This window comes from Caloenas nicobarica, chromosome 2 (genome assembly GCF_036013445.1).
Source record: "Caloenas nicobarica isolate bCalNic1 chromosome 2, bCalNic1.hap1, whole genome shotgun sequence".
Taxonomy (NCBI): domain Eukaryota; kingdom Metazoa; phylum Chordata; class Aves; order Columbiformes; family Columbidae; genus Caloenas; species Caloenas nicobarica.
Window position 1 is genome coordinate 148122071 of NC_088246.1, and position 15722 is coordinate 148137792.

Sequence of the window (15722 nt, forward strand, 5' to 3'; positions counted from 1 at the left end):
AACATGTCAGTCCTTCTAAGCAAAACTATCTCTTTAGTGAATGTTAAAATAGATAGCACTGGAAGATTTCTAAGTAGATTATAAGCGGCATGAATAGACACAATTGTTGCATCATTGATAAAGAAATTCTTTATTTTTCATTACCCATGAAAAGACCTTCCAAAGAAGGAAACCCTTCTCCTTTTATACACAACGACCTTCCTCACCGACTTCTCTCTAGAAAACAGGATTCATATCTCATTTTAAGATGAGGAAAAAATTTTTGAGTTCCATTGCACAAAGTCTACAAGTTTGAATGCATTTCCAAAAGTTTGCTAGAGCCAGTTTTCCAGGTTGCTGCCAATAAACTTTGGTGTTCAGTGCTATGATGGTTTGGTGGATAATTAAAGTACTGAAGTTCTTCACATTCTTACAGTATTGGTTACTCTTTATAGCTGACAATTTATATTATATATATATTTTTTTTTTCTGTTTTGCTGGTACTCCACCATCCACTTTCCAATAGAAATTTAAGTACATAACAAATCCATATGCTACTTGAATTAAATATATTCAAACTCAAAATGGATTTAACAGGTTTTTTATCTTCAAATTGTGAAAAATGATTGAAATTAACATGATAATGAGGAGATTTTATTTTAACTTATAAAGCAAATGCTAATTTTACAATCTGGCGGTTTCGTGGTGTTTATTAGTATCTGGCTAGATGGAGAGGTTTTGTGCTTAATCTTACAGAATATATGAAAATGATATTTTTTCTTCTGAAGTGGCTATCAATTGCTGATAAGAATTAACATCAAATCAGTAAAATAAAAATTGAATCTCTTTGTACAGTTCAAATGCTTATGCTTGAGACAGTCAGTGGCAACACAACTAAGGTTAGGAGAATCTTGAAATAAGTGGAGTTCTTCATAAAAGTTTGAATGTTTGGATCTTTGTTGCACTTCAAGGCTGAATTTTTTGAGAGACCACATGTCTAACAGATTAAATGATGTAATGTTGTAGATATAAAATATTTCATCTATGTGGTTTAAAAGTCATTAATAAGAACAAGAAACAAACATACATTGTGACATCCAGAGTATACTTAACACTCTACTTAAATACATTTATATGGTATATATCTCTACACTCTGCTGTAAGTTTGCTAATTCAAGAATATGGGTCAGCACAGAGGACATTACTATTAACCTCTATTTGCAAAAATAACTCATAGCACTATTTAGCTAATGTTATTAAAAACTTGAAACAATATTTATTTGAGTTATTAAATATGGTAATTTTTATTAAACGTATCATTGAAAAAGGCTTTGTCCTAAAAGAGAAGTTTTATTAAAATTGCTGCTTCTAATTTTGTACCTGTTTCTTCCATGTGACAAAGGAAGAATAATAAAAACAGCAACTATAATAAATGAAAAACTGCTCTTACCATGACAACTTGGCAGGGCTCTGTTCCATCCAGGTCTTCCATCATCTCCCATGATGCATGTTAGTGTAGAATATCCTTGAAGAACATAACCTGCATCGCAGTAATATGTGACAGTTGACCCCAGTTTATAATCCATTCCGAGCCTTGTTCCATTCATTATATTTCCAGGATCAAAACAGGACTCACGAAGCTTCGCTACAGAGGAAACAAATGCAAACATAATTCTGAATATAATCCAAAACATTATATTTTAGGTCTTCTTTGAGCACCCTGTAGACACAAGAAGTTTTAAATCAAATGTTCTCTCTCCTTTATTTTAAAGACTGTACAAATTGCTATATAATGACCAAAACCATGTCTACTATGTTACTCCTAGATAATTCCTATGGAGGTACATTATGAGAACTATTTTTCCAGAGTTCTTTGTGACCAATGACATCATTATGTAGTTAGATGAAGTTTAGATCAGTGAACATTACCCCAGTAGATTAGACAGATCCTAGTTTTAAAATCTGTGGTCTGAAAATTGGTAAGTGGAGGAAATCAATGTAAGTAGTTTGTTACAAAATAAGAAGTGTGCAAACAAGAATTTCTTCAGAATTAATACCTGTGCATATGATGCATATGATGTACTGGGGATTTTTTGGTTTTGTTTTTTGTTTGCTGGGTTGTTTTTTTCCCTTACTGGAGGACGAAACACGAGAATATTCCTTAATTTTTTCTCCTTTTTTTGGTATTTATAGTGATTTGTTTCAAAATATTGAAATAAATTCAAACATATGCATATGCTCCTATCTTTCCTTTCCCCATCCTTCTATAATGTGAATATCAGTGTGTTTAATATCCAAGACATAACACACTGCACAAAAATAACCACTCAGCACTTCTAATTAAAAACATTACTATAAAGAAGGGGAGAAAAGGTCAAGATTTTAGAAAAAAATCTGTGATGTTTTTCCATTAAGGAAAAAAACTGTAAAATGTATTAGGGTATGGTAGAAGCTGGAATGAAACAGATGACTTTGTGCTATGCAGGATGGAGTTCAGAGTAATTTATTTTATCAAGCAGAAGATAGAAATTTCTGATTTTCTTCTTTACCATTTAACAGTATTGTGAAGAAGATCAATAGAGAACATGTAATCAATTTCTGCAAGATCAGTGCCAACTTTCTAATATGTCAAATAGGTGTTTTTTTACCAGGCATATTTGCACCGTGGGACTTTCTGCTACAGGTAGGTATGGTTGCCAAAAGACTATATGAGCTTTGAAATTCCTGGATGGCCATTTAAAATCTCTAAATACAAAGACACTTCACCATTCTTATGATAAGAAATCCATGCTTCATAATTCTAGCAGGTTTCAGATTTTTTGAGAAAGTAGAAATTAGTATTACATGAGAAATTAAAGAGAGAGAAAGACAAAATAATCTATTGTGTCTGGTACATAAATAAAAAACTGAGGGAAGACATGATCTGTCACAGCACACATTTTCTCTAGGGAAAAATTACAGCCCTGTAATTTTCTTTTCCCCAAAGGTACGGTTATGACAGACTCCTGAAGTTGCTGACTAAACAGCAACAATGTCACTATAGAAATACAGTTTCCTAAAAACTATTCTGAAAAAAATAAGCCTGAAATACTTAGCACCTTCAAACTACTTCTGCAAATCTGAAGTAGCTGCTAAATGAACTTGTAGAGAGAGTCAGTACACTACACTACAATATATGAAGAATGATGTCAAAAGTGGCGAAAAGATTCACCAGGTCTACCTGAGAACCAGTGAAAAAAAGAACAAATAAGAAGACTGTATTAGCAAATTTATAAAAATAAAATAGAAGTACTCCTAGGAGCCAGGAGTAAAAGTCCTTCACCATCAATGTCATACTGTTCCAGCTGAAGAACTCAAGACATGATGGCCCCTATAGCCCTTTCCCTTTCATTCCAAGAATACTAGTGTCATTAAGCTGTAAACACAAAAGGGCGAGTCTAGCAGAACATCACAGGAAATGTTGGAGAATGTGTGCACTACAATTTTAGCTGTATTATTATGAAGGCTTTTTTCCTGTAGTAGTACTTTAAAAATTATTTTCTGTAATAATTAGGCATGGACTAAAAGTAATTGTTTCATTAGACAGCTAAGATTCGAGTTACAGTAACATCATATTATTGGCTGTGCATACTAGGTGCATTAGAATTTTTAATAGAAAAGATAAACAATTTTATTTACCTTTGTACTCTAGGTGGAATCCAGTAAAACTAACAGATCCATCACTCCGAAAAGCCAGATGCATAGTATTTGAACTGCTTTCTATCCTCTCTGGCAGCTTGCTATCTTGAAAGCTCCCAATCAGTGGGCTATTACCATCTGGCCCATCATAGATATAAAGAAAATCATAATTTGGTTCTATACTGAAACTGTAGAACAAAAAAAAGAAATATTAGATAGAATATGCTTTGCCTAACATTTGCACTTTTATTAGCTTAAATAAGTTTTATCATCACTGTTTTTGTAAAAGGAAAAAAAAACCCACACACACAAAAAAAAACAAACAAAGAAACTCCACTGTCAGAATAGTGGTGTGTAGTTTTTTATTAGAAAATAACAGAAATATTATATTCATTGGTTCTCTGGTTAGAACCATTCTTTTGCTGCTAGCCAGAAAAAAAAAAAAGTTGACTTTTTTTTACATATAAAATATTAATAACCATATTTCTAAAGCTTTAGAGAATTAAACAACATAGATCTACTGGAACCCTTCGCAGAAATGCTTTATGATAAAATGCGGTCAGCTGCCGAATAGAGTGTACACAGCTTCCAGTCAGACTGAACACTTTCACACAACCAGGGGATGATCTTTCAGGAAACCTAAGAGCAAAATGCATTTTACCTCTAATCAGCTTAAATGAAAAGGTATAGTACTGAAACCTCATATTTTCTTTTGAACTTAATTTTAGATTTTTTAAAAAATTAAATTAATTTAGCTAATTATGTAACTATGTTAGTTAATTAATCACTTAATTTCAAACTTAATTTTAGTTAAAGGCAAAGAGTTAACAAAATTTATTTATAAAATCATCCTTGTACCAAAAAAAAAAAAAAAAGTTTAAAAAACTTTTAAAAACTGTTCCAGCGGAGGGATGGGACTAGATGATCTTTTGAGGTCCCTTCCAATCCCTAACATTCTGTGATTCTGTGATTCTATGAATGAAAAATCTAGCCACTTGAATTATTTTTTCTCTACTTGACAGTAGCTCTTGATTAAAATAAATAAAGGCATTGGAGACCTGATACAGCTCCTTCAGGGAAAATATTTTTTAACTTTTGGATTATTTCCAAAACATTTCCTTGCAAAAGAAATGCAAAAGTCAAATGTCAGCTCAACAGCTTTGTTTTTTAAAGTGAACTAATTTACGTCTGAATTTAAAAGGGTTAGTTGGAGTAAGCCCACTCAAAAGCATATTTAACAGTACTCAGAGGAGTATCCAGAGCTTGGTCTACCCAGGAAGGGCCTTCTCTCACTCTGGAACAGTCTGTGTATTCTAAGTGAGGCAAGTCTCAGTAAGTATGCAATCTGATATGACCAAGACAGAGCTTGTCAGCTTCTGCAAAGAATCATAACAATTGTCCAAATTTTAAGAACAACTTCACAATATTTTGGATCTATAAGCTGTTAATATACTGTACTGAGTCACGCTGTAAAATATTGTTTTTATTATAAGATGATGGATCTCTTCTATCTACATGCACAATATGAAGAGCAAGATATTCTTAAATTTTGAGATCATATTTCAGGAAACAGAAAAATTATATGTGCTATGGTACAGTAGAAAGTTCCTTGGCAACTTAAAGCATTCTGAAAACAACAAGAAAATAGTTAACTTTTAAATTCTGTAAATATATCTGAGTATTTGGAAGGAATTCTTCAAAACACATACTATATCACCGAGCACCAAGAATAAACAACTGTATAACCTGATGACTACACAAGTCATTACATTATCACTGATCAGAATAATAGTCACTATTACAGAACATACAGCGTAAGAAGGACTTAAATTTCAAGGGACATTACAAGTGCTATCTTTAACTTTTCTATGATATCATCATATGCTCCACTTGGTGTCGTGGTTGAGATGGACAAACGACATAGACCAAGTTCTTCCAGGACGAAAGTAGTAGATGCCATTTATTGCCACAAGTGCATTTTTATACAGTTTTACCAATTCATGTGTCTCTTCACTATTGGTTACAAGTTACAGCAGTAACATCTCATTGGCTAATTTTGCTATCATCAATGTTACTCTTCTACTCCCTTCTCTCTCACGCCACGCGTACACCTTAATATCTCCGGATACTCCTTTACTCCCATCTTTCTCACAGGTGGGCTTTAATATCTTCAAGGCTAATTTCTGTTCCCATGCTCTCCGTCAGGGAATCCACGGACCCACCGTAGTCCCGCACAGGTTGGAATGCATATTTTTCACAAATAACACATATATTATTTTACTTTATGGGTTACATACAATGCAGACAGCAGAAATTCCTCTGTGGATTCTATTAAGATCAATTTCATTTTGAGTTGTGATAAAGGAAAATACCAAAACTATTCCATTTAATAACTAGAACAAAAGGAAGTATTTTGTTGAAGCATCCTGAAATGATATGAATTAATAAAACTACCTTTAAAGAATACTTTTGAAATTCTGGTTAAATCGCAGGTGAGTGTCTCAAACAAAATATGACTAATCAACAGGCTTCATCACTGAAGACCATCCCCTTGGACTGTGGAGAATTCAGTGAGTTACTCCATGCTGCCTTCTCAGGAAGAGAATCTTGGCAAATTGAACAGCAACTACTTCCGCATTAGTAGATGTAAACTGAGAGTGCTCTTAACTGAACCAGAGCAATGAGGTCCCACACTCCACCTCTAATGTCTTTGCTGTGACTGCTAACAAAGATAAGAATTACTAATCACTTTAATGGTTATGTTAAGTATATATATGCTACCCTGCAAAGCTCTGAACAACTGCCAATTATAAAGTTATAAACAGGACTTTAAGAATTATGAGCAAGTAGCAGTTTACCTGATAAATGCTAGTGATATAACATAATCATTATTAACAGTGATAGTCCAGTCACAATCTCTGCTGTGGGGGTAAGGATGAGGGAAGTTTGGTGAAAGTATAAAACCTGATGAGCCAGTCAAGTTTCCTCCACAGGGAGCTGTGAATAAAAAGAAATTGGAATTGAGGAGAGAAGGTAAGAGAAAATGAAGCAAGTACCAGCAATCTGTTCACTGACATTTTATGTCCTCTAAAGGTTAAACATGAAAAAAGTGAAGTATTTACAAAGCTTTAACAGAAATACAAAATGTATTCACATTTCTCCTTAGACAAATGCTAATACTACTAAGTGAAGCACTTGTTTTTGATCTGTGTGTCCTTTTATTTGCCTACATAATGTTATGTCAAGGTTTTTCTGAAAATACTGTGAACTTGAGAAAAGCTCTGGCTGCAGACACAAAAAACACCTCTTGACTGGACAGGCTTTTCATTTTCTACTGCTTACTAAAGGCATTGTAAAAGAAGCTTCTTAGGTTATGAAATATGATCTGCTTACACTGATCATGCAACTACCTGCATTTTCAGCAGACAGCACTGATGTGTAATTCAGATCGAGACTGACATAACATAAATTAAATTCACCAAAAAACATAATAGTATTTGTCGTTTTCAAACTCAGAGAGAAATAGAATATCTTTCAAGTACACGCAGAATAAAACAAACACAGTTCTCTGTGTGATTTTAAGGTTCTTAGATGCTGTGTGTTTGTGCTCCATAAATCTAAATACTTAATAAAAAGAACAAAAGTATCACTACCTTCATAAAATTCTGTACTTCAGAATTCTTTAACTGAGATTTCAAATAAGAACAAGAGAATAAGCATGTTTTCTAAAGATCTGTTTTGAAAGAACTTAAATTTTGTGCAAAAGATTCTAGCAAGATTTATAAAGACTTATTCTGCAACATTGAATTTTACAAAGTGGTCATCTGCACTGCCAGGGAAAAGAGGAGATCACTCATGTCTTCTGTAACAGAGATCCTGTGAGCTCAAAGGTTACCTACATCACTTATAGGATCATAGAACCATTTAGGTTGGAAAAGATCCTTAAGATAATCAAGTCTAACTGTTAACCTGACACTACCAAGCCCATCATTAAACCATGCCCCTAAGCACCACATTTATACATCTTTCAAATACCTCCAGGGATGGTGACTCAACCACTATCCCAGACAGACTGTTCCAGTGCTTGACAATCTTTTTAGTGAAGAAATTTTTCCTAATATCTGATTCAAACCTCCCTTGGTGCAACCAGGCCATTTCCTTTTGTCCTATGACTTGCGACCTCGGAGGAGAGACTAACACTCTCCATGATACAACAGCAATAAGGTCTCCCCTCAGCCTCTTTTTCTCCAGGCTAAACAGCCCCAGTTCCCTTAGCCACTTCTCATAAGACTTGTGCTGCAGGCCCCTCACCAGCTTCATCACCCTCCTCTGCACTCTCTCTAGTACTTCAATGCCTTTCTTATGATGAGGGGCCCAAAACTGAACACAGGATTCAAGGTGTGGCTTTGGTTTTTGCTTTATCAAACTATCTTTATGTTGACTCATGAGATTTTCTCTATCTTATTTTCTACTTCCCATCCTGCTGAGGAGGGCAATGATAGAGCTACTTGGTGAGCATGTCAACCCACCACATACATATGCAAATTAACTGAGTGGGAAATCTATGCAGTATTTTCTAATGTCATGAGAAATAAATCACAAGTCCATTTAGAATTCAAGCATGCTACTAGAAAACTTAAGTAGATTAATGTATACACAGTTACAATACACATGAATATAGTCTTTCTACATCTTAGATACTTTTCTTATGTTTAAAGGGAGCAATAAATCACTAAATTACATTAAAAAAAAAACACACAAAAAAGCCCAAACAAAAAACCACAAACAAACAAAAAAACCCCAAAATAAAATTAGAATCTTCCATTATATTTTGTTTCTATAACTGGCAATAAATTCCAAAATCACAATTTGTGTAAAAGCAGTTAGAGGCTCAAATACTATCCTGTTCTAGCAACACATATGTATTATAAATCAATATTACTAGGAAATGCATATAATATTTTTTCCAGACCTAGAACAATTGTTTTGCTTCTCTTAACAATCACCAAATACAAATTTTATCATTATAGCATTTTCTCAGAGGTTTTCAGTTGCTACAAAAAGTTCCATTAGCTACAAGGGAAGAGGCTGGAGAAGTTTATTTTAATACATAACATTTACTTATTTTTAAAACATGCATAATAATGCAATTTCTCTGCCTTCATGAAATTAAAGTGGGTACTGTTTCTAATCAGAAGCATCTTTTTATTTAATGTGTTTTGTTACAATTCTGAAACAAACTAAGATTAAATTATTGAAAACCAATATACTTCCTTTAACTATAAAAGAGGTCACTGTAACCTTCTATATTGCTGAACTAATTGTTCGTGCTAAAGAGTCTTGAACTGTGAGGCTGTATGGAATGAAAAGGCTGCTCATCACCTGGAAATAATGTTTATAATGTTTTTCACTATAACCTGGAACATTCATGCTCTTGAAGTACTTTAATGGTTCAGGCTGCACCACCTGTGTATCTTAAGAATGAAAATGTAGAGTACCAAGGAGGATGTTAAAGTTATTCACTGTAACGAAACTCCACTGCAATGACCTCTAAATTGCATTAGTCTGATGATATTTTCTGAGACACCCTGAACTTCCATACGATACAAAGATGTTAACTCTGGCTATTATGTCCTTGTTCCAGACTACTTCCTGCCAGCGTCTGCATTCATGGTACTTTGTTTATGTGGTCTTGATTTAGTTCAGTTATCTGTTAAGTTCATTGATATAACATTTGTGGATTAGTACCTTCTTTCTTATCTACTCTTTAATTTGCACACAATAGCAGTTACTTTTTCTGTTACAGGGAGACTGGTTCTTTTGTTTAATCCTTGCCAAGGTCTGGTTGATAATCAGAAATACTCTCCAGACAATAAATGAAAAGTACATGAAGTTAGACAGTCAAACTGTATTTTATTTCAAGCTATACCATCAAAATCAGTCAAAAACTCCATTAATCTTCAACTTTGTAAAATATCTCCCAGTTAGAATTTTCTTCAGATACAGCAGTTTCAGATTAATTTTCAATTAATTAGATAGTAAGTTAAGAAAATCAATATGACCTAATGAAAAATGTAATTAGGCAGTGTCACTTTTTCCAGTTTTCTAACTTCTCTGAAGCTGCTTAAATACTTCCTTTCTCTGTGTGCTTGAAACAAATTCTTGTGTGTTTCAGAATCCATGATTTTCTGAATTTGATGTGTATTACATCATTATTGTCATAACTTTGTTTTTAACTGAGAACAGACCAGCTCTGAAAACGAAGTGTAAAGGATACCTGTCTTTTATAGTATTAGACAGAAGACCTAGGACTGAGCAAAAGTAATAGCCCATCTAGAAATAAAAGTAAATGTCAATACACTATGAAAAAAATATTTTTAATGTATTACACAGTGAAAACTAGATGTAGGTTATGTCAACCTGTCTTTATAAAGCTCTGCGTAAACACAAAGGTAAGCAAACACTGTGCCAGATAGTCTGTCTGTGCGATGATCTTTGCATTCATTGTTTCTATGGGAGGAAGTACACATGGATTTTTGCTGTTGGTGTGGAGTTTACCAGTTTTGGGGTTTTTTTTGGTTATTTGGTTTTTTTTATTTTTATTTTTATCTAAAACCCCTTTAATCTTTCTGGAAGGCAACAAAGTACTATTCCAGAACTTTATGTCTTTTTAAAATTTATTTATTCACTTCATTGCATCTTAACAAAAGAAGGAGAATGTCTGATTCTTTTTTTTTTTTTTTTTTAATAAGAGATATTAAATATAGAACCATACAATCATAGAATGGTTTGAGTTGGAAGGGACCTTTAAAGGTCATCATAAAAAATTCCTTCCTTACATCTAGTCTGAAGGTATATTTAAATAATTGTAATTAATTACAAAATAACTGCTGAGTTTTTTATTTGCACTAGTGTCATAAAGACCACATTTTGAGGAAAGTATGATTCGAATTCACTGGTTACAAAAAATTTTTCCATAGCTATAAAAATGGAAACCAAGACCTTGCTTAAAACAAAACAACAGAAACAAACAAAACCAAGTCACGATTAAAAAAAAAAAAAGAAAAAAAAAATGACCCACAAATTTCTGATGAAAATCTGAAACTTCTGGGGCTGAGTCTTTATTTCACCTCAATGTACAGCAAATCCGAATCCTAAAGGGACATGTTATATTTCAGTATTTTTAATGTTATCCCTGACCAAACTAAGTAAATAAAATCATTTAAGATTCAGGTATTTAAACAAGATTGAGTTTGGGAAGATTTTGTAATGGAAAAGATGTAGATATTTTGGGCATCATAGGCATAAGCCAAAGGATTGTATTTTGGCAGAGACATAGCCTCAAATTTATAGTTTATCATAGTATCTTCAGTATAGAAGAATCTCTAATTTTCATAATTCAAATAGTTGAATCAATATTTAGCTCTTTGTAATTTTCCTATTTCAATTACCTCTGAAATGAATATGTCTTTAGAATTGTATTACAGGCAAGATTGAAGCAAAGCAGTCCCCCAGGTCAGAAAAATTATCAGGTACATTTACCTAGTTTTGAGCATTAATAATTAGGAGGTTCAGGAAGACACTTTGGAGTGTAAAGGTCTGAAAAAATAAATCTAGAACCTGCTACAAAAATACACCTCAGGAATTATCCCTGCACCTTATTCTTCTGTCAAAATGATATTTATTTTTAATAAGACTTAGATAAACCATGGTGATGTTGAATTATATATGGAGTAAGCCTTGTACAGTTTTGATTCACAGGCATGGAAGTTAATATATTACAAGTTTGAAAAAAAAATGTACTTCAGAATGTACTGAACAGCAACAGACAATTTTGCAATTTTGAGGCTCCAAGCCATTTGCACAACCTACGTTAGTCTATTAGCACCTCATATTACCTAAAAAAATTATCGTTATACAAAATAAATATAAAATAACATCATGCCTGATATTTGGCCAATAAATTGTCACAATAAGCATTCTTGCTACTCTATGTACAGTAGGTGTTTGTGCATAAAGTGTGGAAATTACAAGTGTTAAGTAAATGGATGTATGCAGTTAAGAAAACAAGTGCATGTATATATATACATGTACTACAGACAGAATGACAGGTGGGTACCTAAATTTAATTTATTTAATAGTATCATCAACTCAGTATTGATAATAATTAAAAGTACTAGCACTGCTTTATAATAGGGTACTTATTTTTCAGTTGAGAAAATACTTTAAAGCAGCAATATCAAAGAAGGCCAGTATGATACAATATATTCATTATAAGGTCTGTTTCTAGAGCTCTATAATTTCTTTTACTTTTGCCCTTAAACACCTACAAATGTTCAACTGTCATTATTACCAAATACATATTTAGGCATATAAGAATAATAAGAGATAAGCAATAAAATATTTCTTTTCTGCAGTCTTCCAGCAAATAGCCCGTACACTACACAGGAAGGCAGAGTAAAGAGAGTAAGAACAGTGGAACTAACACTTTGATGTGGTGAGTAGAATAGCCACAGACACCAGGTCAGTATCTTAATACATTTGCAAATACCTGTGTGCAAACATGCATGGAAGGCAGTTGGATACGTGCATGCACGCATACACAAATAGGATGAAGATTTCATTTTGTAACAGCTAAGGTCAAGTTAAGTTTATTAAAGGCAAGAGAGTATCTGAAAGCTATACAAGTGCTTCTATTAATAGCAGTTGTGATCTCTGGCTAGTTCCTCCCTGAAATGTTTACCCAAGATTAGACAACAAGGGATAGCAAAACAGGAAGATGTTCCCACACTTGCAGTACCTACTCTACACTACTCTGGACACAAGGGCCACTCCTTTCAGGCAGTTCTGCTTTTGACAAGACAGTAAGCACAGTATCTCATAATGATGTGACTCAGGGTAAATACCACTGCATCTGGCCTATACAATATTCTTCCATCTTCCATCCTTGGAGTGGCCCATTTTCCTTATTTTCTGCAACATCAAACTTGCAGATCCTAGGCAACAGGTTACCTATCACAACCCTTAGGGAATTTCAGGTCAGCAGCTGCTGTTCTCTGAGACAAAATCTTCTATCATTTTACATCATGATACTGCATTTGACTGCATCAAAGACATACTGGGAAAACAAGCACCATTACATTATTTACTGAACTAGCCAGATGGAACACAACCCCATGGTTATTTATCATTATACCTCTACATCAGGTTTTAGAAGTGATAGTTTAGATATTGTCTAGATTAATAATAATAATGATTGGGATTTCCTCAGAATAATTGCTGGAATGCTACTATCTACTAGAGATCTCTGCAATTTCTTATTACTTTTCATGATATTTCAGTTAACCAACTCAAATGCTTTCAAAGTCCATTTACAGTGAGCTATGTTAATCAGAATGATATTAAAGACTGAGACAATATTTCCAGAAATAAATGGTACATTACAATATTTTATTAATGAAAATCCTGTTCTTTCTAAAATAATTAAGACTATCAGAGAACTTACGCTACTGTCTTCTTATTCTTTGCTGTTGCATCTTACTTTAACCCTTGCATAATTTTACCTGCTCTATAAATTTACTAGGTCCTCTGCATGATATTTTGCATATATGGGCATATGAACTTTAACCAAATCCTCTATGTTTATCACCATTTTTCAAATTTTAAGGCCAAGTTAATAGTGTCATTGACATTGACTTTCTTGCTTCCTCTGTCACAGATCATCAGATTATAAATTATACGGCCGTGAAAGGGAAAGGATGAGAACTATAGAGGAAAGATTTGGTAATGTCCATCAGAGCTTTATACAGAGTAATTTATCAGATGTGCAGTACTTTTATGTCTTTGTTCTTCAAATAAAGTTTCTAGAGCAGTGTAATTCATCACAGCAGAATTTCAAAATTTAGGAAAACTTTTTTTTTTTTAATTGTATTTTTTTCTGCATACCTATACAGACTGGAGGGTTGGGCTGCCAGAAGTACCGATTTTCTACCTGAATGCAGGTTATTCGCTCTTCTCCTTGCAGTTCATAGCCAGGATCACACTGAAAAATGACAGTGTCTCCAGGTTCTCTTCCATCCCCATTTCTAGTTCCATTCATGGGCACACCAGGATCACGACAGGCAGTAGCTACTGAACCTAGCAGAGAAGGGAAAGAACATATATATTTTTTTTTTACAGTCAGGTTTTCAATCCAGATTTGCCCCATTAGATTTTACTAATCCAAAATTTTCCTACTCACTTCTAAAATATTCTTAATTTTTGCCATCTGCTTTAATTATTGAAAGTGTCTAATTTTTCATTTAATCTTTTTTTTATTATTATAGGATAAAAATATACTGAGCAATACATAAAAAGGAAAGTAGGAGATTTCCTAGTACCCTGGATACTCAGAACTTTTAACTTAGAGGAATTTTGAATATGAATAATAGAAAGAACAGATGAAGAACCTCAGGTTGTCCAATAAGCTACGCTTGCACATATCTTCAGTTTTTCACAATTCTATAGTTCTTAAACATACATATTGTGTAACATTTAGCAGTGAATTTGAAACTCAATTTCACTGATCATTCATATCTATACCCTTGCACATGACACATCTACCATGCTAGGTTTTTAGTAAAAATGTTAAACAAATTACCTTTACAAAACATACACATGGACTTAGTCTGACAGAATATACAGTAACACATAATGCACAAGTACATTATTACTAAGACTGCACACGATATCACAATCACTACAAAAGTAGTATGAGACATTTATAGATATTTTCCCCAAATTTAACATCTTATGATCAACATATTATTTAATATATTATGTAACAAAATATGTAAGTTTATGTGCAAAGTAAGCACATCAATGTTTATTTAAGTAATTATTTTTTCCTACTTACATTATAGAATTGCAACATGTTACATGTATTACAAATAAACAATAAATGTCAGAGTTGCCTGAGGAACTAGTCCCACTGAGCTCAGAAGTCTGTGTAACATAAACACAAAGTGGCAGTACTAAGATTTAATTCAGATGCCCTTTCCCTGGGAAGCTAATACAAGCAGACATCAATTTATTCATCTGAAATGTGCCTGGTTTATGTCTTTACTATATTTTTCAGAAGAAACCTTGGTGTAAATAGGTTTTTTCCCTAAAAAAAAAAAAGAAAAAAAAAGAAAAAAAAGTATATGGTTATCCAAGACACACTTAATAAAAAATAAAAGAAAATAAAAGAGGAAGCTCTATAAACTTATGGTGCTTTCTATGGGCTTGTTTTTTCCAAATAATAAGTGCTAAATACAGGGTAAAAAACCACACACACACACACATCAACTATGACCAGACATCAGGGAAATTTTTCCTCCTTATTCCTCAAAGATTAAAGAAATATTTCTTTAAAGTATTAATTACTGCTCAATAAATGAAAGATAATGATTTTTATATATGTAATCGTGCAAGTTTTTTGCAGATTTTTAAAATTTCTGCTATAGACACAGTGATCAGGATTCCTGTTTATGTCTTTAAATAAGCTGCTGTTTTTCAATTTAGAAAAAAATATTATTAAAATTTGGAATTACTGAATTTCACTGCACTATACTAGCATATCTTGCAAATGTTGCATGCAAGAGAATAAGATACTGGAGCTACATCATACAGGAGTAAAATTTCATTGAATATGAAAAGGTTCATTACATTAATACAGGTCAAGACTCAAAAAGAAGTCCCTAAGGTAAACTTAGACTGAAGCAAGTAGTAAAACCAGTCATATATTAATCTGCACTTCTCCCTGCTGAGAACACAGAACACTCTGTATCTTTGATTAGTGTTGCACAGTCAGAGTGGTCCATTTTGGAGAGAAACTATGTTCTGATCACTTAAGTACTACCTGTCTCAAATGTTGCCATAAACAAGAATAACACTCATCTGCCTTATTGAATATATGTTTAAATAACTTATAGAAGAATGGGGGCTGATACACAAAATTCGTCATCAGTCTTGAAGTGCTCAAGGGATAAAGCTGCTGCTATAAAACTTCTTAGCATTACATTATAGTGTCCTTATTAAATTGT

General features: G+C 33.1%; 1 protein-coding gene across 4 annotated transcripts in view; it reads right to left on the reverse strand.

Annotated features, from left to right (window-relative positions):
• CSMD3 (CUB and Sushi multiple domains 3) overlaps window positions 1-15722 on the reverse strand; it is a 647755-nt gene that overhangs the window by 174472 nt on the left and 457561 nt on the right. For all 4 annotated transcript variants that reach the window (XM_065630191.1, XM_065630190.1, XM_065630189.1 and 1 more), the window contains 4 exons: window positions 13603-13794; window positions 6516-6654; window positions 3658-3845; window positions 1430-1624 (listed from right to left, as the gene is read on the reverse strand). In XM_065630191.1, coding sequence (XP_065486263.1) covers window positions 1430-1624; window positions 3658-3845; window positions 6516-6654; window positions 13603-13794 — 714 coding nt within the window. The remainder of the gene's footprint in view (window positions 1-1429; window positions 1625-3657; window positions 3846-6515; window positions 6655-13602; window positions 13795-15722) is intronic.